Source organism: Aythya marila (assembly GCF_965140915.1).
Source record: "Aythya marila genome assembly, chromosome: 2".
Classification (NCBI taxonomy): Eukaryota; Metazoa; Chordata; class Aves; order Anseriformes; family Anatidae; genus Aythya; species Aythya marila.
In genome coordinates this window covers 138,582,401-138,608,749 of record NC_139043.1, presented here as the reverse complement: position 1 = coordinate 138,608,749, position 26,349 = coordinate 138,582,401, and the positions used below count along the sequence as shown (strand labels likewise).

General features: G+C 36.7%; 1 protein-coding gene across 1 annotated transcript; it reads left to right on the top strand.

The window, feature by feature from the left end:
• Window positions 1-219: 219 nt before the first annotated feature.
• Window positions 220-22,295, top strand: EIF3E (eukaryotic translation initiation factor 3 subunit E). Its single transcript, XM_082753859.1, has 13 exons — window positions 220-338; window positions 1,884-1,998; window positions 4,873-4,990; window positions 7,951-7,993; window positions 8,452-8,556; window positions 10,208-10,333; window positions 11,814-11,938; window positions 12,577-12,703; window positions 14,517-14,618; window positions 15,584-15,693; window positions 20,559-20,661; window positions 20,882-21,016; window positions 22,120-22,295. The coding sequence occupies exons 1-13, from the start codon at window positions 249-251 to the stop codon at window positions 22,156-22,158; spliced, it is 1,338 nt and encodes a 445-aa protein (XP_082609985.1). The 5' UTR covers window positions 220-248; the 3' UTR covers window positions 22,159-22,295.
• Window positions 22,296-26,349: the final 4,054 nt, after the last annotated feature.

Genomic DNA, 26,349 nt, shown 5'->3' with positions numbered 1-26,349 from the left:
AGGTTGGACGTGGTGCTTGGGGACACGGTTTGTGGGTGACATTGGTGGCAGGGGATGGTTGGATGATCTTGGAGGTCTCTTCCAATCTTAACGACTACGAACACCCAGCACTCAAGCACCACATCTCCCCCTCTGCGCATGCGCCCCGGCCATATCGGGCGGGCAAATCTGCGCATGCGCCGGCCCCGCGCAGGCGCTCAGGCCGATAAAAGCCGCGGCCCTTCCTCTTCCCCGCCTCCCGCACCAAGATGGCGGAGTACGACCTGACCACCCGCATCGCGCACTTCTTGGACCGGCACCTCGTCTTCCCGCTGCTCGAGTTCCTCTCCGTCAAGGAGGTGAGTGCCCGGTGCGGCGGGGAGGGGCCGGGGCCGGCACCGGGGGGCCGCCGGCGCCTCGGTCGGGCGGCCCGGGGCCCGCTCCCAGCGCGGCGGGGGGGGGTGCGCGGCGCCATGTGGGGAGCGGCGGGCGGGGGCTGCCCGGGGGGAGGCGGGTGGAAGGGGCAGGGGGCTCTGCTCGGGGCTGCGTTGGCTTCGCCGTTTTGGGAAGGAACCAGTCCTCGTTGCTGCGGGTTGTCCTACCGGCCCGGGGCTGTCACCCTTCGGAGGGGCGGTGTAAGCACGCAGCTGGCCTTCCGAGCCGCCCTCCTCGCTGTTTGTTTTCTGGTGTGTAGGGCAGGGGCAGGTCCTGCGTACCCCAAATCCCCGTTGGTTTGTTCTATTTATGTAAAACTAGGTCACTAGGGGAAGCCCAGTGATGTCAGAAGTGCTTGAGGCTCAGTTCTTGTCAATCAGAGTTACCCAAGGTACTCAGCTGGTCTGTTTAAAAACCTGAGCAAAACATGCCAGGTTTCATAGACTTTGAATTTTGAAGTTGTCAGAAACAAAACAGTGAAGTGTGTGTATGTTGCAATAACTTTCATTGTAACAAACATACATTGTAACAAAATTTCATATCTACTATGTAGATTTTGTTTGATGTCACTCATCATGAGTGTGTTAGTTGTATTTTGGTGTTTGTAAACCAGCTCAAGATAATTAAATGGTTACTTTTGGCAGTGTGTTATTTTGAATAGCATAATGTTCAGAGCTAAGTTCAGCTTCTGAAGGTTTTATATGTGAAAGGTCTGCATGTGGTGTGGTTAACTGTAATGCACCCTTCATGCAGGCATATTTTTGTGTGCTAGGTTACCCCTCCACCTGCATCTTGGTGATCTAACAGCAGTTTGCAACTGAAAGCTAAATTATTAGGACATTTAAGAAACAATTAAACAAGCCTAAAGACAGTGAACTAATTACAGAAGCTCAACGAAATTTACTTATTATGCTGTAGACTTAAGTGTCTCAGTTTAAGCTGTGTTACACTTACATGTGAAGTTTAATCTTGAGTGTCTCTTCAGAGATCCATTTTAAAGTATTTGATATGTCTGCATGGTTCAGAATGCTATTTTGTGAGCTTCCTGTCTGTGTTGCATCTCTAAGTTCTGGGTTCAAAACTTTTTAAATCTTTGTCAGATTTCCTGTTTTATACCACACCCCCTTTCACCACATGAAGTGTTACTTACTTTGGCTTACTAAGTAACTAATTTACCTTCATTAGAAATAATCATCTAAAAATGTTACTTGTCCTGTAACTATTCTTAAGTTCAAGTGTTCATGGATAGTAGGGAAGTGGAACTATCTTGCTAGGACTGGAAATAGGCAGGCTGTATGATAACCACACCAAGTGGCAGAACTGTGATACGTTGTAAAGGTGTTAGTCTTGATGTGTGAAGTAACTTAAGTGGATAAAATCCATAAACTGAACCTTACCATGAAGTTAACTGTATAGTATTAATTGGAAACTATTTAGGGATATTCAGAGAAATCTGATTCCTATTTCAGATATACAATGAAAAAGAACTCCTTCAAGGAAAGCTGGATCTCCTCAGTGATACCAACATGGTGGATTTTGCTATGGATGTGTACAAAAACCTGTATTCTGATGAAATTCCACATGGTAAGCTGCTCAGTTAACACAAAGTTTTGAAACAAATTTTATGTATTGCTTTGCAACCTATCTGAAATAATAATTAGCAGTTAGTAATTTGCATATTGCCATCAAACTACAAAGCTGTTCAGTTTTTGTCTTAAAGAAATGATGTGCAATACTGAAATGAGTACCCTAATCCTGGGACACTGGGGTTTGCTGGTCAATCAGGAACCTAGTCTTTCAATGTGGCACGTATTTCAGTGCTGATTTGGTTAATCCAAACACTTCAGTGGTATAGCCTTAAAGTGGTACCTATTTTTCATGTCAAATCAGATACTATTGCAAAATGATTTGGGGCTAGTGTAACTTTCTTTAAAGCATCCCTTATATTTAAGGCTAGATCTTCCTTATAAGTAATTCTATTGATTGTCAGATCTTGAGGGGGGTAGTCATTTTTGGAAATGCATGTTTTGACCAATTGTGTCAATGGATAAATTGCTGCTTCTTTAGAAGGAGTAACTCCAAATGAAATCATTAGAGATATATGAAAATCAATGATTAATACTGTGAACTGAAATTTAGTCTCATTGTCTTCATGTTTTTGGAAGCTTTCTTATTCTTCAACTTCTATCTTCCTGCATAATGTCTTGAGAGGGGGAGGAAAAAAATAGGAGATCATACTTCCTGTAACTTCTATCCTTTGTGGCTTTATTTCCTTTTGCTGTTTGTTTGTGTTGTTTTTCCTTGTTGACATTAATCTTTGAATATTTGCTTTCTCCCTATTCCCATATCTTATTTAATTCTATGGAATTAATTACCTTTTCCTAAACTGTAGTGGGACTGCAGTTTGTTTCTCCTGTGCAGCTTAGGAGTGACTCAATGTACTCCTTAATCAGGTGCAAGATCCAGTTGTTACACTTCTGCATATGGGCAGAAGAACTGAGTTGTGGATGTTGGATTTAACTTTTTGTCAAAACTTATGTTTCATCATTAGATACTGATTACAGGTGCATATGCAATGATGCATGGGACTGATAATTCCAGTCATGAGACCCCTGAAGCTTTCACTTTCCTCATTAAAACAGTTGTATTGATAGCTTTACCATGAAGTTACTTTTGGTGCTGTAGGTTGCAAGAGTTAGTCTCAGGGCTGTAAAAAAAAAAAAAATATATATATATTAAAAAAAAATCTTAGAGCTGAGCATGTTTTTCCTCTTTTTCTTTCCTTGCTCCAGAGTTTCTAAACTACTGAAGCATATTACAGTATCAGTACTAAAAGAATAGTAAATGACAGCACAAGAAGTAGCAATCCTTGTACATGTTAACAAAATAACTAGTCTGTTTTAAATCTGATTACAGCCAGTTATTTAATTAGGTTACCAAACTGCATAAATTTAAAAGCTCTTAGCTGTGTGTAAGTTGAATTTGCCACTGGGAGAGCTCTGCTTTCATACAGTCCAGCAGCTTCCACCCTTATAATTTTGTTTTGCATACTTTTAAAACTATTAATTTTTAAATAATCATTTTGGAGGTATGAAACTTTTTTTAATATGATGACTTCTTATTGTTTGATCTCTGGCTTTCATTTAACAATATGAAATTAGCATAGGTAGTACTTTCACCTAAGAGTACAGATTTCTTTTACTGCTTTCATGACACATGAAGATATCTCATCTTCATGAAGCAACACTACCAAAATGTATGTGCAGGCAGGGTCTTTTTGCTTGCAAAATTGCTGGTTTCATTAAATTTTATACTAACTTTTATTAAGGCCTTACTGGTTTAAGTTATCAAAGTGTAACTGTCACTTAAACTGTTATATTTAGAAATGCCTGTGCACTGTTTATAGTTCTGTTTCTTGTCCTCTGTGATCACTTCAATTCCATAGCCAGAAGATGTCACAGGACAAAAAAATCTGTACTCCTAGTAAGTTAACAATAGTTTTTCTTACATCTGTTTCCCCTTCTGTAACTTCAAGATTCATCTGAAGTTGGAGATAGTTGCTCCTTATTGGAGTATTTCCTGTCAGGCAAGTTGTTTGTAGACCTTGGTTGGGTCACTATTACGGTGTTTTTCCCCTTGGGAGCTCCTTTGCCAAAGAAATCACAAACACAAGTCTAACAGACTCATTGTAGTGTTGTTGAATGCCCTGGTGTGTTGTCCTTGGTCATGGTTTTTCTGGATTCTGTTCTCTCCTGGTATTTGTTCTTGGGTTCTCTGACCCCATAATTTTTTTGTTCATATTCCTAGTCTTAAAATGCTATTCTTTTCTGTAGCTTTTTTCTTAAAACACAAGGGCTCCACTTTAAGTGTTGATTTTGTTGCACATGGTAGCACTGGGTGGAAAGGCTTGGGTCTGTAAAACTATCATCCTGTTAACACTTTTCATAAAGAGTTAATATTCTGAATAAACATGCATAATGTTTCAGATAGCAGTCTTGCAGGTCAAACTGCTTTAAAGTCTTTCTGTGAACTTTCAGCTACATACGCTAAAAGCGTGCTTTTAGAACCTGATCAGTTAGAGGAAAATTAATCTAACTGCTATAATAGCATTGTTTACTTTCTTCCAAGTTCATTTGGAATACATGAAGTTACTTAAAAGTTTTTCTTCCACAGTGGAAGCTTGGAGATACCTTGGCTAATACAGCCTTGGCTTGAGCTAGCTGCTCTTCAAGTGGTTTGAGACATTAACTTAATAAAAAGCCTCTATTTTTTTATTTGGTTCCTTTCCTCTTGTGTAGAAGTAATGAGTTGTTAGATACCCCTGCTTTTGTGGCTTGACTGCGAGGACAAGCTAGGTAGGGATTGGAAGAAGGTGTTTACATGTGCTGTTGGCACCATGTAATTACAGCTTGATTTCTGCAAAAAATTAAAACATTACGTGGATTTGCTTGTGTTTAGCTCTGCGTGAGAAGAGAACAACTGTTGTTGCACAGCTGAAACAACTTCAGGCTGAAACTGAACCTATTGTCAAGATGTTTGAGGATCCAGAGACTACGAGGCAAATGCAGTCCACTAGGTAATTTTTAACATAACTTTCTCAAAGGCTTGTTGGTACCTCTTAAGCATTGATGATGGCTGTCTGTAGCAACTGCAAGAAAGGCATTTGTATTTCTAACCAGTATTTAAGTTGTGTGGACAGTTTATTACAATTGGTATACCCAATCTATTCTTTTAAGTGATTTTACCTGTTGTACACAAGGTATTTCTGTCCTTAGTGCTCAGCTGCAGACAAGTGATTCCTGTTATTCAGTACATTATGTTTTGGGGGATGGGAAATAGGAGTTGAAACAACGTTTGGATTCCTCTTCTGTAGATGTCTGCCTTCTCTCCCTGTATCTTTTGCAGAGGATTAGGGAATGTTGTCTGTCGTATTCTGGGAGGCCTGGTGGATAAACATCCTCTCAGCCTCATAGCAATTCTTTATTTCAGGCATACAATGTCCTTTCACCCTCTGCTTCCCACAATGGACTGACCAAGTTGTTGATATGAGGTAGTGCTAGCAATCATCTTTTTGAAGATGTGTCCAATTACTTTTTGCTTGAATTGAAGTAATTAAAGTAGAATGGGTCTGTTGCATCTTAGGTACAGTGTTTAGACAGTTTTCTTATGATTAAGCATGAGTTAAAAGGATTCAGCTGTAGTAGTTGAAGTAACTGCCTCTCTTCAACAGAGAGGGGTGGGTAGACACTTAGTCTAAGTTTTTGCTTGTTGTCTTTCACAATTGTAATAACAATGTTAACAATGTTGATAATGTAAAGTGTCTCTTCTTTTGTTAGATTAATTAGATCCCTTATTCAGCCTTGCTTGCTTTAAGATTTCAAATAGTGTACCACTATGTATGTAATATTAATATTGAAACTAGCTTTCCAGCAGTTCAGAAAAAGCTTTTATTTACTGTTCAGAAAGTGCTTAAGCTTCTGCTGTAAAAAGCACTGTCAGGGTAAGTAAAGTACCTTTTTATATCTTATTTCTGCATGAATATGCATATAAGTCCATTCTAATACGAGAAGGAATTATGTTGCCTATAGCTTGAGTGGTTATGGGAAGAAGGGAGCCATTCAAGAGCATTTGGAAATACAGCTTTGAAAGTAAAAAGCCCAATTGTAATTAACTGCTTTTCTTTATTTTTGAAATTTCTGAAAGTTTGCTGCTCAGAAATAGTGGTTTTGGTTATTGGCTCAGTGGGAGTCATGATTGGGATTGTTGAGATCCTACAGTAATGGGATGAATTGGACTGAAATATGTAAATCAGTCTAGAACAGAGTAGTGGTCTTCAGATAAGTAGATAACAATTTTTGCTTCCTTGGCTTCTATGAATTTCTGCTGGTGACTTGTAACCTGTATCAAACTCAGAGCTATGTATCATCAGGGCTCTAGATCACAGCTTTTGAACCATAGCAGTGCTGTTTAGAGTGTCCAAGTCTGGGGAATAGTGGAAGATGTGTGAAAGAGACTGCAACTGGCAGCTCTTCCAAGAGTAAGCCAAAATATCTAGGTTGTTTTTTTCCCCATGTTGGAGAAAGGCCTTAAAGTTTTAAAAAGTATAGAGAAATAGTCAGTATGCCTCCACCTTGCAGTATCTTCCAGTGGAAGAAACACATGAGACTCTCAGTACTTCAGGTATTGCTGAGGTGTGTCATTCTTCCCTGCCTTGACAGTGTGACATTTCCCTGTATGACCTTGACTCAGATACCCTAAGTTCTAGTTAGTCTTACAGCTTTGTGGTCAGTTGATTTCAGAATGATTGAGGAAGTTGCCTCCTGTGTGCATTTTCACTGTATCTTTGTCCACAGAGTAATTTATAGCTTGGTGCTCTTTTCTGCATTGAAATCTTGGGTATGATAGAGCATGGAAGTGGATTTATGTATGGATTTACTTCTGTAATATATGAAATTCAACTTATTTGCCATTGTTCTCTTTGAACTAGCAAATTGCAAAAATGCAGTCAATCTCAGGAGGAACAGCTAGCCTGCAAGTTCTGTGAAATAGGATGCAGTTGAACAGAGTTGATCAAACACGAAATGATTTTTCTGGAGAACTACATTTGAGTCCTTGTGTCAATCCATCATTATTGAAAGAAATCTGAATTCTTGGAAGTAGAGGGTACGCAAGGGTACAGGAAGTGGTAGGCATTAGAATAGGAAAAAAAGTAATGTTCTTTCAGTATTGTAGAAAGGTGGTTCATACGATCAAAGTCTCAAATTGAGACTATTTTCAGTAATGTTTTCTAATTTATTGCAAATACTGGATAAAAAAATCATGCACAAAATAAATTGTTCAAAATACCACAGGTGTATAAAATCTTATGGGCAAGTGTGACACTGGTGGTAGGTCATCCTGTGTCTGCCTCCTGGAGGCTTGAACTTATCTTAGATCATGATAATGGTGGTTGCTCTTCTATTATGCATGTTGAATCCAAAAGGCTTCATTAATGTGTTCATATGTAAATTAAGCATTTACAACCGACTAAGTGTGATTATTGATTCTAGTTGTGTACTTTTCAGGTACTTCTGTCATAGAGGTATCCTTGCTAACCACTGTGTCCCAGTGTTGAGTGCGATAAGTTTCGTTTCCAGTGGTTTGAGTCATTGCGATTTTTTCTCATCTTCTATTAAATTTGTACTTTTTGGCTAGAGTAATTGCTGTGGAATTGGAACAACTGAGAATTCTATTAGAATTTAATTTTCATATTGAACACTGGGGATGCTGTCAAATTTAAAACAATTTCCCACCTTTTCTTGAGTGTATCTGTTGTTGCAGGTGGCAATCATTATTTTAAATTACATTAATTTTACTTAGGGAATAATTGGCTTGCTATTTCTGTAGTTACTATTGCACAACAACTGGAGAAGTATCATTCTAAATTCATGTACTGTTTGGGTACTTTTAACACCTAAAGATTGTGTTGTGTTGTGTGTTGCATGGTGACAATCAGTTTGTTTTGTAAAAACAGTGGTTTTTATCTTTTCATTATAGGGATGGTCGAATGCTGTTTGACTACTTAGCTGAGAAGCATGGTGTAAGTGTTTTAATTGCTCTATCTGTTGGAACTCAGGTCTAAACATTTCCATCCCACCTCTCCCACAGCCAGCAGCTCTGAACCAGTGTTTTGGCCTGGCTCACTTGACTGTAGCTTATGGATGGAACTCCTAGTGCTGAAATATTTTATTTGAATGCCTTTGCGCTCATACAATAATACAAACAAAAACTGAAGCTGGAGCTTAATATTAGCAATGTCCTTATAACTAAGTTGTGCTTTACTTTGCAATGCAGAACGTTTTTTCCACAGTGTTAATTTAGTCACTAATTCAGTGATGTAAGTTAAGAGTAGCTTTTGCATTGTCTATAGAGTCTGCAATATCTTTCAAATAACTTTGGAGAAGTTATTCAACTTTTTGAAAAGGTCTGTTAAGGGTTACTATTGAAATGGGCTTCTAATAACATTTTGTTTTACTAGTGAAAACTTTTTCTTTACAGTTTAGGCAGGAGTACCTAGATACACTCTACAGGTATGCAAAATTCCAGTATGAATGTGGCAATTACTCTGGAGCTGCAGAATATCTATACTTCTTTAGGGTTCTGGTAAGTTTTGGTTGTGTTTTTTAGTGAAATGTTTAGTCCTCTATTGTCTGTATTAATTGTTAAAATACAATGTGAGCTTCTTTGAGACAGTTACTATGCACCAAGGAAAAATTGAAAAGACTTGTCAGACTCATTATTAATATACTTAATGACTGTTGTCCAGCAATTGGTTTCATGTGAAACTTCTTCAAATTTGTTCTTTACATTTGTGGGTCTTGTGATAAGATTAAATTTTGCAGTATTTCTTGTTTCATATTTGTTTCCCGACTGTAACTGAATCCTAGAGAAAAACTTAAAAACAGAAAAATAGTTGCTTTTGTGCATGGGTAAAAAGCTTGCAGGTAGGTTGAAGGTAATCACTGGTAATGGTGAACTAACTTCTTATTTGGATTCTTAATCCATCTTTTTGTGAATTTTATGGCAGATTTAAGACTAAGTCATGTACCCAGGAAATGTAAGCAGTAAATGAGATTTATAGAATGAGATCTATTGCTCCTTAAGCAACTCTTCTCATGTTATTGTAACTCATATCATTTGTGAAGTGTAGGAATGAATTTTGAGAGAGTGTCTTGTGAGACTCTCAATACAGTCAACTTACTGTTGTTCAGTGAATATCTACTTTCTAGTCCCATCTAGAAAGACCCTAAACTTTCTGAAATGCTGCTAGATTAAATAGTCAACTACAAAAATTACTGCTATAATTCAAAAAGCAAATTTGTGAAATGAATCCCTAATGAGAATAGGGTTGAGAGTAAGAATGAGTTGAATTCATAGTCAAATGTTGATAAGGTGGAATTCTTCTATATGACTTTTCAGTACTCAGAATTTAATGCTCTGAGAGAGGAAATAACTAACTTGCATAGGTTTGTGGGCAGCTGTCCTTAATTGCACTTTAACTCTGGGCTTAACATTATATTCTTAGGTTAATGAATTTAAAAACATGAAGTATTGCTTTTGTGTTTGTAATAGCTTGGTGTAGGGTTTGTTACTAACTCCAGGAGAAGATCTTACTTTTTATTTAAGGTTTGTGTGATGAACCAAACAGATGAAAACTATTATAACTAATTTGAGAGAAGAACTTGACACTGAATGACCTAGTGTAACACATTCTTTTATCAAACTAAGAAGGCTTGACCTTAGAACTATCCTTGTAGGAAACACTCACTACTGCAAAGCTGTAGTTTTACTGAACACTTGTGTGAGAAGTATGTTTCCTCTACAGCATTAGCAGAAAATCTGAGTCTTAGATTTGGTGATATGATTATCTGCTGTCCCAATTTTTTGGGGCACCTGCTTTGAAAGAGGCATTTGTTCTAATAGCTCAGAAACATTCTTACATAGTATAGATTTGGAACTAGTGTCATCTCAGGCATATAGTTATTTTTTTAGTTTTCTGTTGTGTAAGTTAAAACAGCAGCAGGGAGCTTTGTCTTACAGGATTTTCTAGTTTCTACTTTAGAAGTTTTACTACTCTTTCACCTTTTGTACCTAAATTGCTTTAAGTATTTAACATGTATGTATGTACAATTCAGAAAGATAGGATTTAGTTTGACATCCTGTAAGTTTAAAAATAGAAATTTCCTTTTAATATCTTTAGAAATTAAAATCTGCTTTTTAAGAATAAGATGACTTATTGCTGTTGTTGAATTAGGTTCCAGCTACAGACAGAAATGCTCTGAGTTCTCTGTGGGGGAAACTTGCATCTGAAATTCTGATGCAGAATTGGGATGCAGCCATGGAAGATCTCACAAGACTGAAGGAGACAATAGATAATAATGTAAGTGAAATCTTGGTCATGTTAGTAAGGTGAGAAGTTAGTTGTTAGTATTCAAGTTCTGCTATTAATTACTACTTCTGTCATTAAGAGCAGTTAATCATGCTTTTGCTAAGGATGTGCATTTCCTAAGTGGTGTCAGGAAAGTAGAAGGATGCTCAAGAAGAAATGTTGAAGAGTTATCCAGTCTTTTTCAAATGATTTGCTTTTTCTTTATGCTTAGAAATGAAGCTGAGAACTTCTAAGGTATTTCCAAAACAAACAAACAAACCACCTGGCTCAAGGATGAGTTTGAAAGCAAGGTTTCTATATGAGAAACTGCTTGCTACTTAAATTTCAGATAGCTGTACTTTTCCTTTTCTGTAAAGAATTAAATGCATGTATCTATATTCTTGTTGCATGAAAATATTTTTAACAGAAAATGTAAGGCTTGTTAGTGGAAACCAGTTTCAGTCAATTCAGTTTCCTTACCATGTGAGTTCAGATGACTACCAGGAACATGAAGGGAAAGAATGGGGATGCAGTATTAATTCAAAGCAGCTGAAGTGATTAAGGACATCTCAGAGTCTTAGTCTTAACTATCTGTAGAACTTCAGTGTCTGTATTTGAAATACTTCGCTCCCCTCTTTCCCCAATTGTTCTTTATTTTACATGGCAGATAACAAATGTTAACAATTCTTGTCAAATTTACCTATGAACCTATATTCTTATAGACTATTAAATCTGGTTTAGTCATGAGACTCCATGTCTTTTAGTAGGGGGTTGAATCATAATAGTTGTCCTGATCCTGTGAGTGATTATTACTTGCTATATCCATTGGTTTTAAATATGTTGCTTTGCAACCTCTTTGAAGAGCTGTTAAATTTGGAGCAAATCCAGGTAAGCATAGAACTGAATCCCTATTTCTGCTGTATTGGTTGGTTTAAATGAAGAAAGTTGTTTAGTGGAGGACTTGTTAGTGTTAGATGAGAGGTTGGACTCAATGATCTTGAGGTCTCTTCCAACCTAGAGAGTCTGTGAAGTTAGGTTTGCATTTTTTTCATTGGAAATGTTTGTGGCATTTCATCACTGTCTGAGAGTATCACAAAAAATATTTGTGGTGCTTAAAAGAGAAACTGAAAAGCTAGAGAAGCAAGTTCATCAGATCATATGTGAAGACACAAGGGCTGAAATTCAGGATTAAAAAGGGAAGTAATTACTTTGTTAGTATGGTGGTCTTCTGAGAACTGAAGTCTATGCTCCTGTGGTAACAGAATGAGTTTTGGTAAACAATTTGAAATAAAATGCTGGAAAAAATGTTATCTTGGTCATAGCTTTCAGCACATCTGTACTTTCCAGTTAAGTTAAAAAGCTGGAGGTTAAACTCTGCATTAAAGTGATAACTAAAAGGAGTCAATGGAAAACTAGTTATAATTTTCCATGTATTGGTATTCATGTGAACTGTCTTGTTACTTTGGTTTAACCTAGTGTTGTTTTCTTGTAGTCAGTAAGCTCTCCGCTGCAGTCTCTTCAACAAAGAACATGGCTCATCCACTGGTCTCTGTTTGTGTTTTTTAATCATCCTAAAGGGAGAGACAATATCATCGATCTCTTTCTCTATCAACCACAGTAAGTTGTTTTGTGCTGTATTTTTGGGGGTTAATGAAAAATAAATACACAAGCTCGTTCAGTGTTTTTGATCTGTTTCAGGAGTTCCAATGATACTAGCACTTCATTTTCTGGGTTTTTGTTTATAATTTGTTTTTCTTTGTGGCTATAATTCCCCTTCAAGGAGGCAGATAGTAAAACAGGAAGAACTGGCCCTTTTTTCCCCCATGTTGAAGGGTATGGAATAACTTCATGTATTGATTCCTACAACATCTTTCAGGGTGGTGGGGAAGATTCTTGTAAAATCTGGTTTGACTTTACAAGATCTGTTTGAGAAGAATTTGAGGAAAATCTGAGAAGAATAAAAATGTGAATTGAGATGTAGAGCTATATGACATCTGGAACAGCTTAACACCAGAAATTAATTATCAGTATTACATGGACTGTTCTTTTAGTGCAAACTCCCTTCTCTACTAGTGCACTGCTGCCTCTTCTCCTTCCTCACCAGAGGTCATCATTGTTAGCAAATATAAATAAACAAATACAAATCCTTCTGTATTTAAATAAATGTGCTATAGTATTGCATAGAAGACACGAGCTATTGTAAGTATTGTTTTGATGCAAAAGTGGATTTCCTGAGCTCTGTCTGGACTTTTCAGGTATCTCAATGCAATTCAGACAATGTGCCCACATATCCTCCGATACCTCACTACTGCAGTCATAACAAATAAGGATGTTCGAAAACGTAGACAAGTGCTGAAAGATCTAGTCAAGGTTATTCAACAGGTAAGGGCTGAAATCTGCTGTTTCCTGTTCATATTTTTTTACTGGGACTATAACTTTAATGTGCCTGTGCTGGGACTTCTTACATATTTCAGTCCTAACTCTGTCACTGAAGTTTTTGTTCATTGTGAAGTAAAATGTATATTGTTTGCTGGAAGGGCAAAATAATGAATGAAGTACTGCTGTCAGTTTTGCTTTTTCCCCCCTGTATGATCAAGGCAGAAAACTTCAGCAAGATCCTTGGAATTGTTCTTGATCTGATTCTTTTTCAGCCATCCCTACAATGAATTGTTGTACAAGTAAAATCTTGCTTGCATTTCAGGACAACTGAACAGTGTACCGTGTTTTATGTTCAAATTCATATGCATTTCTTAAATGTTTTATCACAGTTATGAGAGGATGTAGCCATTGATAGGAGTTACAAAAGAATCAAGGTGCTTGATAATAGCAGTTAAGCAGTTAATCACAAAGATTGTGATCTGAAATTGGTATGCAACTTGTAATAATACCATACATGGTGAATAAAACTGGTATATATGTGATGGTGCATTTATTAGAGGCTAGCATTTGTGTCCACTTTAAGCAATGATACAACTCATTATGTTAAGTCCAATCAATTCAAAATTCAAATTTTAAGCATCTTAATCTAAGTGTTAATCTTCACAGCAGTAGTAGCATAAGCAACTGTAAAGAAGTTCAAGCGTCAAAACCTGTCTTGAGGAAAATCTTTACTTTAGGATTGAATTGTAATACAATTAACATTTCTACAGTGTTTCTTGTTTTAATTTTCTTTCCCATTCAATATGGGAAGAAAGTGTCAGTAGCATATTCCTTTTGAAAGTAACAATTCTGTTGGTTTTGAAATGCCCATTAAAAGATTTTACTCTTCTCTGTATGGTTCATTGTATCATTGTTGAATGGTAGAGGATATGTATTTATATATTTGAAAGTGTTTCAGACATGATAAATGGCAATTCTGCAGTGTTGCATGGTAGACTCTTGGTAAGAGGCAAGTCAGTCCATTCTCTAAACACTAAGACACTAATGTCCTGTGCAAGTATTGAACTAATAGGTAAGCAGTTGTATGTTCATCTCTATTACGCTGAAAATGTTATCCAAGACTGTTTCACATGAGTGTTAATTTCTTGGTTAATAAGTGCAATTTTGGTCTGTAAAATGACCCATAAAACTGAACATTAAACATAAATGAGGTTCCAAGGAAATCAGACTCAAATTTCTTTGACAAAAAGAGCTGCCTTAGTAATTACTTTATCTGCTCATCCTCTTTGGATACTGAAGCTGATAATGACAGCTATTGAATTAAGCTGCCTTAAAATGTACATTAGGAATATACCAAATTTATTAATTTACACATGTGTATAAATCTATTCTTGCCTCTTAGTTATGAGTTTATTCTGTAATGTCAAAATAAAGTTAAGTATTTTGTATAAGTGGTAGCATTTTGTATTAACCATGACTTAACTGTGTATATTGAATGCTGATACAATTGAAAGTGACTATTCCAATTGCAAAAACTAATCCAAATTGAGGAAGAATCTTCTAATGCTTTAAGAAAATAGCATGTTTGACACAAAATCAGTTCTGTTCAGTAACAGTACTTCTAACCTGCTAAATGCTGAAAGTGAAATTGCACTCCTAATTATTTAATGAGTATTAAAAATAGGTGTTTATGGCTCTTATGAGACTGTATAGACTTTTTTCAAGTATTAAATTTTGTTACACGTGATACAGTGATCAAGTGATCTTGTGGCCTTGGTTTCCTATATTGCCTGATTTTTTTACTTATTTTTGACAGGAGTCCTACACGTACAGGGACCCCATCACAGAATTTGTGGAATGCCTGTATGTTAATTTTGATTTTGATGGTGCACAGAAGAAGCTGAGAGAGTGTGAAACAGTAAGCTTTACAACACTTTCTTCATTTAAGCATGGATCTCTAAAATCAGTGGTCAGCTAATTTGTTTGAAGTGGTACTTGATTTCATTGCAGGTGTCTCCTGATAAGCATTAAATCATGCATTTTTAACAACTCATTTTGTAACACTTAAACAAGACTTACTGTTAAGGGTATAACTTAAAAGTTGTATTTAATCAGTTTTTAGAACAAAAAGGGAATAAGTGTTTATCTGTCTGAGCTTCAGCTTTTCTATTTGTTTGAGAAGTGTTTGAAGAAAAGCTTGCATTTACCTCTTGTTCTGAAAGATGTTGCACCTTTGAATTGTGATGTTGAAAAACAACATGAAATAACCAAGGATATTTGAGTGCATATTCTTGGAACAAATTAACATAGTTATCTTGGGTTGGGTTATGCTTGGGTTGACAAGTGTAAAGGTTAATACTTATAGCTGAAAGCTGGTACCAATTCTTACAGCTTTTGTTTTGACTCTTTTCATTGGTATTGGTCACCTAATGGGGTAAATCAGGTTTGTTCTGTTCACTGCAAAGGGCCAAAAGCCCTGTAGTCTAAACTTAAAAGGTGCATTTGCAGTACTAAGTAAGCTGGTTTGTATGCTGAGAATGCTGATAAAAGTGCCCAATGAGAGTATGAGAATATGCTTAGATTATGAGGGCAGTACTTAAATTTTATGCATTATTAAGGGAGGTCTTCAGTAGACTTACGAGAACTGTAGACTTCTCTCTTTTTTGAGTCCAACCCCAGTTACATTGTGTGACTTCAATTTAGCAGACTACAGAACTATAAAATTTTCTGTTAAATCTGTAGGTTTCTGTCCACATCTTGGAATATGCCAAGAAGTGTTCTTAGATGGACTGTTCCTGATCATGTGTATTGAAGCTATGTACATGTACATACCTGCTCTTTCCATGTTTGTTCTAAGTGTTGCCTTTCTCCTTACACTTGCAGGTGCTTGTGAATGATTTTTTCTTAGTGGCATGCCTTGAAGACTTCATTGAGAATGCCCGTCTCTTTATATTTGAGACTTTCTGTCGCATCCATCAATGTATCAGCATTGGGTAAAGTAACTTTTTAGATCTGCGGTTCAGAAAAATCAGTTGCAGATGAGTTTGACAAACAGCATAAACTTCTAAGTGATGTATTTTAGTTATACTATACTTCTGTTCCCCATAGTTCTACATCACTTAAATCTCTAGAGAACATTGCAGAGATCTGAGACAGCAGGTACCAAAGCTGGTAAATCAATGAAATTCAACGGCATCTTGTTACTAGCTTGTGTCCAGAGCAAATACATGTATGTGAGTGGCCCTCAGAAAAAGCATTTTAATGCTACTTGATTTCAAAACAAAAAGACTTGACATAAAATTGTCAAGAGTTTTGGAAGCTTACTGAAAGGATGATTTTTTCATGAATATTTATAGTAGGAGAGAGGCAGAAGAATCTATTACTTCCTGTTCACGTGTGACAGTTGTCTTCAAATGCATCTGCAAAATGATAGGGTTTTTTATTTGCATCACAGTAAAAGTTATTAATGACTTCAATACCCCAGTTGGTAGAAAACAATTTAGGGGGGATTTTAATTAACAGAAGTATGTTTTAAGCATATACACTTGTAATATGAACTAAATGCTCTGAACAAATTTTTCTATACTTCTATGAGTATCCTTTCACTTATGGGCTAATATTTTTATCTTAAATTACCTTAGGCAAAGTACTGCACATTTGGGGATAAAAGGATTTTGGATAAGTATTTAGAAAATATAAAATGAATCTCTCTTAAGGATGAGTTTCTATGTAATATAAAACTACGTAGTTTCTCGCTGTTTTGCTGTAAATCTTTGTTCTGTGAAAGCACAAGTTTTTATAAAGATAGATGTATAAGTTTTATTTAACTAAAGACTAAATATCTATGAGAAATAGTGTTTATCATAGAAGCAATGTGTAGAGAACATAGTATATGCATCTTAAGTGTGCTTTAACTGTCTGTTGGAAGATGCTGATAGACTGGATAACAAATGATTCATTAGGAAAAATTAGCAAGCTTTATTCAACAAATCAAGGTCTGTGGTAGATGGTTGCTGTTTTAGTATGTTACTTGTTTTGTGGTTCATACTGCTTTGTGCCATATATGGTATTTTTGTTTCCAGTATGACTGAAAATATTGTGGCTTGCTGTACTTCTGTGTGATAAGTGCATGCATGTAGTGGTGTTTTTATAAGCATTATGGTATGTTCTGAGGCAGAGGGTAAACTGAGTTGAGTTGGACATAGACATTCCTTGCATATACCACTTCAGGTAATTGTATGTGGAATCAATCAGTAAAAAGATTTTTCACTAGGTCAGTGTTTTAAATGATAAACACATTTATGCACAAGTTGTAGAAACCATTATATTTGGGCTTAAGTGGGGTACGTAAGTATTTCTTAGTGCATTCTGGACTTGTTTTGAAGGAATTGGCCAGTCAAAATGTTAAGTTTAAGGCATAGTTCTTATATTTCTCAGTCCACAAGTGACTTCCACTGCTGTTCCTGGAGTTGATAACTAGTTGGCTGTACCACAGTTCTTGTTGATAGATAAGTACTGTTTAAGTGTTCAGAACAAATTTGAAAATGATTAGGAGAAATCTTTTATTCCTTATGTTAAATTAGAAACTAGAGGAATAGTTTAATTTAACTACTTACATCTGTTAGGCAGGTAGTGTTCTTCTGAAGGACGCAAATTTAAGATCACAACTGATAAGTGGCCTATGTGCTGTATCATCCTACAATTAGTTCACTATTTGAAATGTGTTGTTTAATAGGGAATAATAGATTAAATGAGTTAAGGATGTGATTTGGTTAGTGTGGTTAGATACGTCTGTATTCAGTTGAAGAGCTCTTCTCTTTTCCTTCTGTGCACAGTACACAATAGATTTGTTTATATATGAAGATGTGTGGAATTTGGTAATTCAATGCAAACAGATGGAAATAATCAAGAGAACTACTTTTGAAACTATTTTTCAAACCACCTGTAGCCTGAAATGGGAGATAGGAGTATTAGATACATATATCAATAGTGCAATAGGAGAATACTGTTGAAATATAATCATAATCAGGATGAGTATTCAATGTAATCAGTTTTGAAAGATCGAGTGCTTTTTGGCTGTTGCTTTACCAGGAAAGTACTTGTCTTAATGTCTGCAAGGGGACTTTAAGGTGGAAGCTGGTAACTGCAAATGGTGACATTAGATCATCTTTTGCTTTAAAGGTTTGATAGAATTGTAGAAGTTTCTTAATACTGGTGTGTATATATTTCACTAAAAGTTTTGTTACTTGGTAACTTCAGCTATTTTATATTAAAATTCATGTACATTTCAAAGTTTAAAAACTGAGAACTTTTTTATATCCCTCTTTACCATCTGTCACTTTCATTCTGTAATATGGAAACTTGCTAAATGCATATGCAAGAAAACTGTCCAGAAGCTGTACAGAGGTGTGACTTCTGTCATGCATGCTGTATAACTTTCTAGCTAATGGGGGAGCCTACCTCTGAAGAAGCTGAGCTACTAAAATATAGACATGAATAAAGCAATTTATAGTGCTTATCCCCTGTTCAAGACTGATAGTATGTAGGTGTAGAGAATGTATTTCTTCTCAAAAGCCATCTTCAGGGTGGGAAAACTTTCTAGGACTGTGTTTACATTAACAAGTGGTGGGTTGTGAGAGGAGTGAATCTACAGAGAAACAGTTGTTGCTGAGGATCCTGGCATCCATGCTCTTCCATGTTCTGATTTAACTAAACATAGGTTTGACCCCTTCTTAGTTGTCAGAGCACTCCATACTGAAGTGTATTTTCTAGTTTATTGGAAATCATAAGAATCTAGTTTTCAGGCTGTTTTTGATCATAGCTCTCATTGCACTGGAATACAAGTTCAGTGTATAATAAATCAAGATGACAGATTTGAATTTGTTGTCCAAACTTAAATGTTAATGTAGAGGTTTGTAGCTTTATCCAGTTGATGAAGTGCATCTTCATTGGCTCTTGATAATAGGAAAAGGTGCTATTATCTACTAAATGATGTAAGGCACTTCATATTTTCTAGTTTGGAATAAGTTCCGTCAAAGCCTGTGTGCTCCCCTCAGTTCCTCGTGTACAGAGGGACTGTAAGATAAGGAAAAAGCAAAATCTAGGTGCTGAGGGTTGGAAAGAACCTCTGGAAGCCATCTGGTTCAATCCTGTGCACCCAATTACAACTCTGAGCAAGCTGATTCTTGATTGTTTCCAAGAGCAGAGGGTCAATATTTAAATCACAAGATAGGTAACTTTAATCTACAAAGTTGTGGCAAAAGCCACCTTTGGGGTCATCTGGAAGAGTTGTTACTTTATCAGAATCCAACTGCTACCTCCAAAAGAGAAATGAGAACTACCCTAACCTTCCTGCCCAATGTTCATTCAGTCTGGAATTTTTCATAGTGTTTACTGTGTTTGAATCAGTGATGCTAAAGCAACTTGCAGCTTCTTCCTATTGAAATATCTATCTCATACTGTCAAGATACTGATAATTCCACAATGATTTTTACACCTGATATTTTCTATTCTCTTGCTTTGTCTGCATTATGTCTCTACAACCTTAAAGTGAACCACTGATTGAAGTTCTGGTGGAATAGGAGCAACTGTGGTTGGGTCTTAACTTCCCCTTGCTTTGTCAAGCTCCACATACCTTGTCTGTTTGCTGTCATTTCTCTGAAGTGAGTTCAGTATATAAGTTACTTGATTTTTTTTCCATGTTTATGCCACTTCAGAGTCATCAGTTGGGAGTGTGGGAAGGAGAATTGAGTTTATAGTTGGAAGAAGGATGAGACAAGTGTGTGGGAGAGATTGTATAGAGAAGACTATACCTAGCCTGGCTAGGTAGACTAGCTAATAATTGATAGGCTATCAAGTATTAGCTTGTCAGTAATTAGTATCAAAATGAAAATGACTTTGAGGTGCAGAAAATGTGTAAGCAAGATCCTGTAAACTGGTGAGGAATTGACCTCTTGTGCAACTCCAGTATAGCCAGCTGGGTTTTTGGTGATGTTTGCAGCCCTTCCCTCTTGTTTGTCACGTCAGTCTGAAAGCTGATGGAAGAATGAGCATTACGAATATCCTGCAGTAGCCAAATGCCAGTAGGGAGCTAGAGGAGTTGGCTGGAAAGCCACAGGAAACACCATCAGAGGGATTTATTTCTGGACAAGAGTGCCTGCTTCAGAAAGCATTTTCCTTTCAGTTTTGCCCTCCTTCCCCATTCCTCTTTGAATTTGCAAGAAGTTTAAGTGTTGCGTATCATCTTCAGATGTGTAATGCATTTGTCACATTTCCATACCAAGCTGTGTAGTCTCATGGCACTTGTTCCTGGAACTTCAGAGTTGCTAATGGAGTTATTGTCAAATGCTTTCCTGGAGTAATTTCTCTAAACTTTCTTGACTACTTTCTTGACTACTGTTATTTTAAATAAGACTAAGTAATTCAATGTTCTGCTTTACAGTGATGGTTGCTGTTTCATGTGGGCAAGGTTTAATAGAAACAGATATTATATAAAACTGTACAGGCCAAGATGTGAGTGTGAAATAACAGGTTCACAACAAGTAGGTGTATACTTCAAGAAGTTAATTCCTTATTCAGCAGGTCTCAAGCAGTGATAGGAATTTTTTAAATTCCTTTTTATGAAGGAGAAAAATAAAAGGGGAAGGGGAAGATGTGAAAGGGTGTATGTATGTAAGCTTTGGGGTTATTTAAATCAAAAGAAAGTATGCTTCCCAAGTATATGATGTCTCTTGAAGACAAGCTTTGTGCTGTGCTAAATTTGGTGTGTTGCTTTGGTGCATGTTCTGTAGGCCTGGAATATATTTACCAATGTGAGAGGGATTGTGTTTCAGTTTCTGATAAGTCTGTTATCTCTTAGTATGTTAGCAGATAAACTAAACATGACTCCTGAGGAAGCAGAAAGATGGATTGTCAATCTAATCCGAAATGCACGATTAGATGCCAAGTTGGATTCAAAGCTGGTATGTGAATCAAAGTGACTCTGAATTTTCATCAAGTTTTATTTCTCTTTATTTAGAAGCAACAAGTTCTAACTTTTCTTTGTCTGTAAAATGTAGTGGACTTCACTTACTGTGTTTTGATTTTGTGTGAGATGACTTGTGAAAGCTTTGAAAGCAGAGCATTAAAAGCTTGTGCGTTCTGAGTGGCTGTTAAATTTCCTGTATCTTTATTGTGTTCTAGGGCCATGTAGTTATGGGCAACAACGCAGTGTCACCTTATCAACAAGTGATTGAAAAAACCAAAAGCCTGTCTTTTCGTAGTCAAATGTTGGCTATGAACATTGAGAAGAAACTGAATCAGAGTGGTAGATCTGAGGTTGGTATAAGTTGTATTTTTCTGATTTCCTGCTATCTTTTTTTGTGAGTAATATTAAAGTATAATTCTAAAATGTTCTTTAGTTCAAGTTTATCAGAAGTACCTAACTAGTTCTGGCTCTAGAAGCTAAATAGGACATTTCTTATAGTGAGCATTAGATAGTGATTCTTGTTTTGTAATGTGAAGAGATAATAAGAAAGGAAAAAAAGGAATGCCGGAGTAGTTTTGTCATAAATTGATTCTGTACTTCCTTGCAGTAGTTTTCCTTGCTACCTTAAAAGACTCATTAAAGGGGAACATGTATGAAAGTAGTTGCATTATTTTTCCCAAGTGTGTTGTACTTAAACCATTCTGAATGTTGAACATTGAGATAAATGGCCCTTTCCCTCACTTTGGTGTTCCTTGACAATACTGAGTTTTGTGCAAGTGTTCCTTTTGCAGTGCCACTTGTAACTGAAGTATTTGTAGGTAAGTACAACTGGGCGAAGAATAAACAATGTTTGAGACTGGGACATGGAGTTGCACAAAACCCTGATGTTTTGACCTATCTCATTAAGGGCTGGAGAATATAACGAGGTTGGCCACTAGTGAAAATAATGTTGGCAAAATCTGTTTTTTGTCTGTCTGTCTTACAATATAGGAAATTTTGCAAGGAAAAAGAAAAATGTAGCATGGATGACTGAGGTCCACTAAGGACCTAGTAAGATACATTTTTCAAAAAAGATAATAACTTAAATTTTATTGGGATTACTCACTACTTCACTAAAATGTTAGGTTGAACAAACAATTGTAAACTAGTTAATTAGAAATTTTGTATAATTTAGTGAATTCACTATTAGTGAATATAGCTACCAAATTTTTACATTTTTATTTTGGAATGCTCTAGAACTTCATTTTCTGAAGCTACTAGGTTGGGAGACTCTGGCTGTATGACTTATGTTGCATACTTCTTGTTGCATATATCAACGCTTGTTTGAAACTTAGAGTTCCTTTACTAAATAACAATGCTTATTTCACAGTCTTAGAAATTTCTTAAATCGTTTCTCATAAATTTCAGTAACTTACTGATAGGATAGTAATTTCTGATCCTTATTTTATTCTAGGCACCTAACTGGGCTACTCAAGACTCTGGCTTCTACTGAGAATTCTGCAGAGGGGGAGAAATCAGTTGTCATTTGACTAAAAAGCATATGATAAATATGAAATGTAACCTTTTTGAGAAAAGCTAATTGTGTGTTCTTAAAAATTATTTGAATAAAATTGGCTACTTTTAACAGTCTGTGTCATCTGTAATTTGATAAGTTTTGTACTTGTTATAAAGGGGCTTTTCAGTATGGAGCATTTATTCTGGAGCATTTTGGATTACACTGAAGTAGATTTCCTTGGCACCTTTGTTCTGTGGAGTACTGCATAGTACCTCCAAGCTAGAAAGTCCAGCTCCCTTTTTAGTGATCTGTGAAGTCAATGCAAATATCAAAAGGAAGAGATACTGGCTGTGCACACAGTTCAGCTTTTAGGATTGAAGGAAAAACTGACTCTTTCACCTTACCCCTAATCCTATACTTGCTTCCCTCTTAAAGTTCTGGAACCTATTTACATGTAGCAAGCTATTCCAACTTCCCAACCTTCCTCCTATAATTCTTTCCAGGCTAGAATATTTTGCATTTTTGGCTACATTTAAGACTTACTTGACAGCTAGTGTGATGCCAGAGCTGGCAAAAGCTGATTTTTAGAATTTCTTTTGTAAAGAGAAGGAAGACCTTTCTACATTTATGGCCTGATCATAATTTTTGGAGGATGTTTGGTAGCAGTTCCAACTTGAGGTGTTTCTACTCTTCCTGCTCCTCTATCATAACATGCTCATCTTGCATATGCCAGAACTTTGTGGCCACACTGAAGTTCAGCAAGGCAAAGCGTGAAGTCCTACATCTGGGATGGAATAACATCAAGGATCATGGATTGAATGGAAAGTAACTTTCCTGAAAAGGACCTGGGCGGGGATGATGGGTAGCAAGGTCAACACAAGTCAGCAGTTGCTTATGGCAGGACTACAAAGCATGTCTTTCCACAAAGTCCTATCTGAGCTTTATTAGCAAAGACTGGAACAGGTATACAGAAGTCATTATTCTTGTGAGAACACAGGTGGAATATGGTGCCCAAGTTCAGGGTTCTGTAATACAAAGACTGATCTTCTAGGGAAGGGTACTAAAATAGTGAGGAAGAAGAGCCTGTGATATAGAACAGCTGAGAGAACTCAGTACACTCAGCTTTAAGAAAAGGCGAACAGATTTTTATTGCCATTCTCGGTATGTAATTAGAGGCTTCATAGACAGGTACGTACTTGGAGGTCCATAGGGACAGAATGAGAGGTAATGAACAGATGAGAACATGGAAAAATTTAAACTAGTTATAAGGGGAAATTCACTTTTTTTCTTACTATGATGATAGTGAAGTGCTGGAACCAGTCACTAAGAGAGGCTGGGGCATCTCTACCCTTAGATGCTCAATAGTTATGTGACTGCTCTGATACACATACAGCTCAGAGTTGAACTCAGTGACTTCCAGATACAGAGGTCTTTTCCAATGTAAATTACTCTTTGTTTTGATGCATCCAATCTATGAACATTCATGCTAATCTATTACTTTAAAATACACATATATCTTCAATTCAGCAGAGTATTTGTAATGGTTTACAGTAGCTAGTTTAATGCCACTTATCAATGTGTTGGGCTAATCCTGTATTGCCCGTGTTTCCGAAAACAGGATAAAAAGGAAAAACGGTACTGACAGTCATAACGTATGGAGAGAATCACAGGGTATTTGTCAGAAGTGTTCTACCATTACATAATGAATTATAGAGTAATAAAATTAAAATTAGGGCATGTGTGGTGTAGGTGTATCATTTAATTACATCAAAAGCATGAGTTCTCACAGTCACTAGCATGCTCAGTAGGCATTCCCATTCTGCTAGTAGTTTCTCTTACCCTTCCTGGCCAGTTCCTGCTATCACACCATTCTCCTTGTGCTATGAAGTTGTTTGTGCCTTGGAAGAATTGATCCAAAAACCATTGTGTTGGGCTTATGGATACCTCTCATTTCATGACTGTCAAAACAATGGTGGTAGCATAGTGGAGATATTCAGTTAAAGGTGAATTGTTGCTGGATTGTGTATACCAGCACAGAAAGCTGCTCTACTGCACAACGATTCATTTCACTGATGAATAAGTTTGGTTTCTAGGATGGGGCTGAGGGGTCAGAGCTGCAGTTAGCAAGGTGCATTTGGAGCATAGTTTCCTAGGGCTGAGTTGTTTATGCTGAGTTTTTTTTACTGTTTCTCAAGTTTTCTCGAGAGAGAGACTGAATTCAACCGTAGATTCATTCTGTGTCATTACAGCCCTGAACTACTAGCTTCAGAACAATCCAGATTGTGTAATAACCATGTTCCCTGTTTGATAACACAATCACAGAACAACTGTTATGTAATAATTAAAGAATTTTAAAATGAGATAAAATTGGAATGTTTTTTGTAAACAGCAGGAAAATGGCCCACATGCAGTTTTCCTTTTAACGGGAAGAATTTACGTAAGAGTAGTCGCTGAGTTTTAAAATCATCTTCTCTTGTGGACACAGTATTGTTACTTTTCAATTCTGTTATTTTCGATCTTTCATCTCTCAGGTGCATGTGCATTAAAAAGGTGTGTGCAGATTGTAGCATTGCTTACATTCTTGATAATTTCTCTCAACTATTAAGTGAAATATCACTTTTTTATCAGCAGTTTTGATATTTGAGAGTCATTTATGTATATAAATAAAACTTGAAGAAAAACATGAGTTCAAAATTCTTACAGTACCTTCTGTAAATGTGTTGCACACCTAAATGTTTTTTTATCATACACGTTAGGTATGACAGACCTAGACCTATGTGTCTCAAATGGTTCAGTCCAGCTCACAAAACCTGTCATGGTTAGGACATTCATACACAGTAAATGACTGATAGTTTTGGTCCATTCCAGGAAGCTGAAAGTGTCAAGTATATCCAACTTACCAGAGATGTAAAAATCACACAGCAGAATTTTGCTGCTGTTGTTTGTTTTTGAGGGTGTTAGGGGTGATATCTTGCTTTCACCCTAGCATTTCAATCCCAGCGCAGTGATCACTGAAGCCTTTGACTTCATTGTGCAGTCAGGTAGGCTTCAGGACAGGAATTCAAAATGGCAATTGGTACCACTTTCCAAAAGAAATATTTTACTGGGCAGTTCACTAAAACAGAAATTACAAAAAAAAAAAAAAAAAAAAAAAAGAAATTCAGAGCAAGCTATGTTCACTGGTGGAATCTTCATAGGTACCTGCAAGTATGCTGCAAGTGGTTCCTAATTTTTTAAAATTTTGTCTTTGGAATAATGTTTTGTTTGTTTTTATGTAACTTCATATTACTTCTGTCAGCCACCTGGTTATCTCTGCTATGGGAAGCTGTGAAAGACTACTCATGTCCCTTTTAATAAATAAATAAAATGAGGAAGTGTCTGTATCACTGACAAGGAGAGCATCTGTTCTGAAGCTGTGAGGGTACATTATCAAAATCATTCTCTTAAATCATATGGATCTCACCTGTTTTTATGGGTGAATGGGAAATGCCACATTCAAGGTGTTAGCATCCTGGAAGCTATACAGGGCTGTAGTCCCAGGTCACTCTGGTGAAATAAATGTGTGCTTTCACTGGCCCAGATGGCCCCCTCTTTACTTTCTGTATGTCCTGGCATGACTATTTAGAGGAGAATTCTGTTCAACCCAAATCTCAAAGCGTGAGCCTTCATGGGATTCAGTGGTCAGCGTTGTAGCAATGCTCAGCCCTGGATCTTGCTGAACTGCTTTGCTGCATGAGTGAAAGTGTGCTCGGTATACATGTAGCTTGTTGCAGTATCAGTAATACATCTTATGTTGTGCACCTAGGAGGTCTTAACAAAATAACTGAGTTAAGATTGAAATCTGTAGGGGAGAGAGAGCAGAAGAGAGAACGCAAAACATGTTCTCAGCCAAAGGATGAAGCTGTCTGGAGCACGAATGTTGTGAGGGGTTAGCAGTAGATGAAACTTCAAGAACGACAATTGCAGATTCCATCACAACATTCCATTGACTAAGCTTTAGAAATCTCATTAGTAGTGATGTTTTATAAACATCTAGGAATAGGTGCTCCCATCTTTAAATTACATGAGGATAAGATCAACTTTGTGCGTCTTGTTTTGGCTTTGTTTTTAGAAAAATATTTGTAGTAACTGCTCAAAGAAGTCCTTGGAAAGGGAAGAGAGGAAGAACATTTTAAGACTATTTTTTTG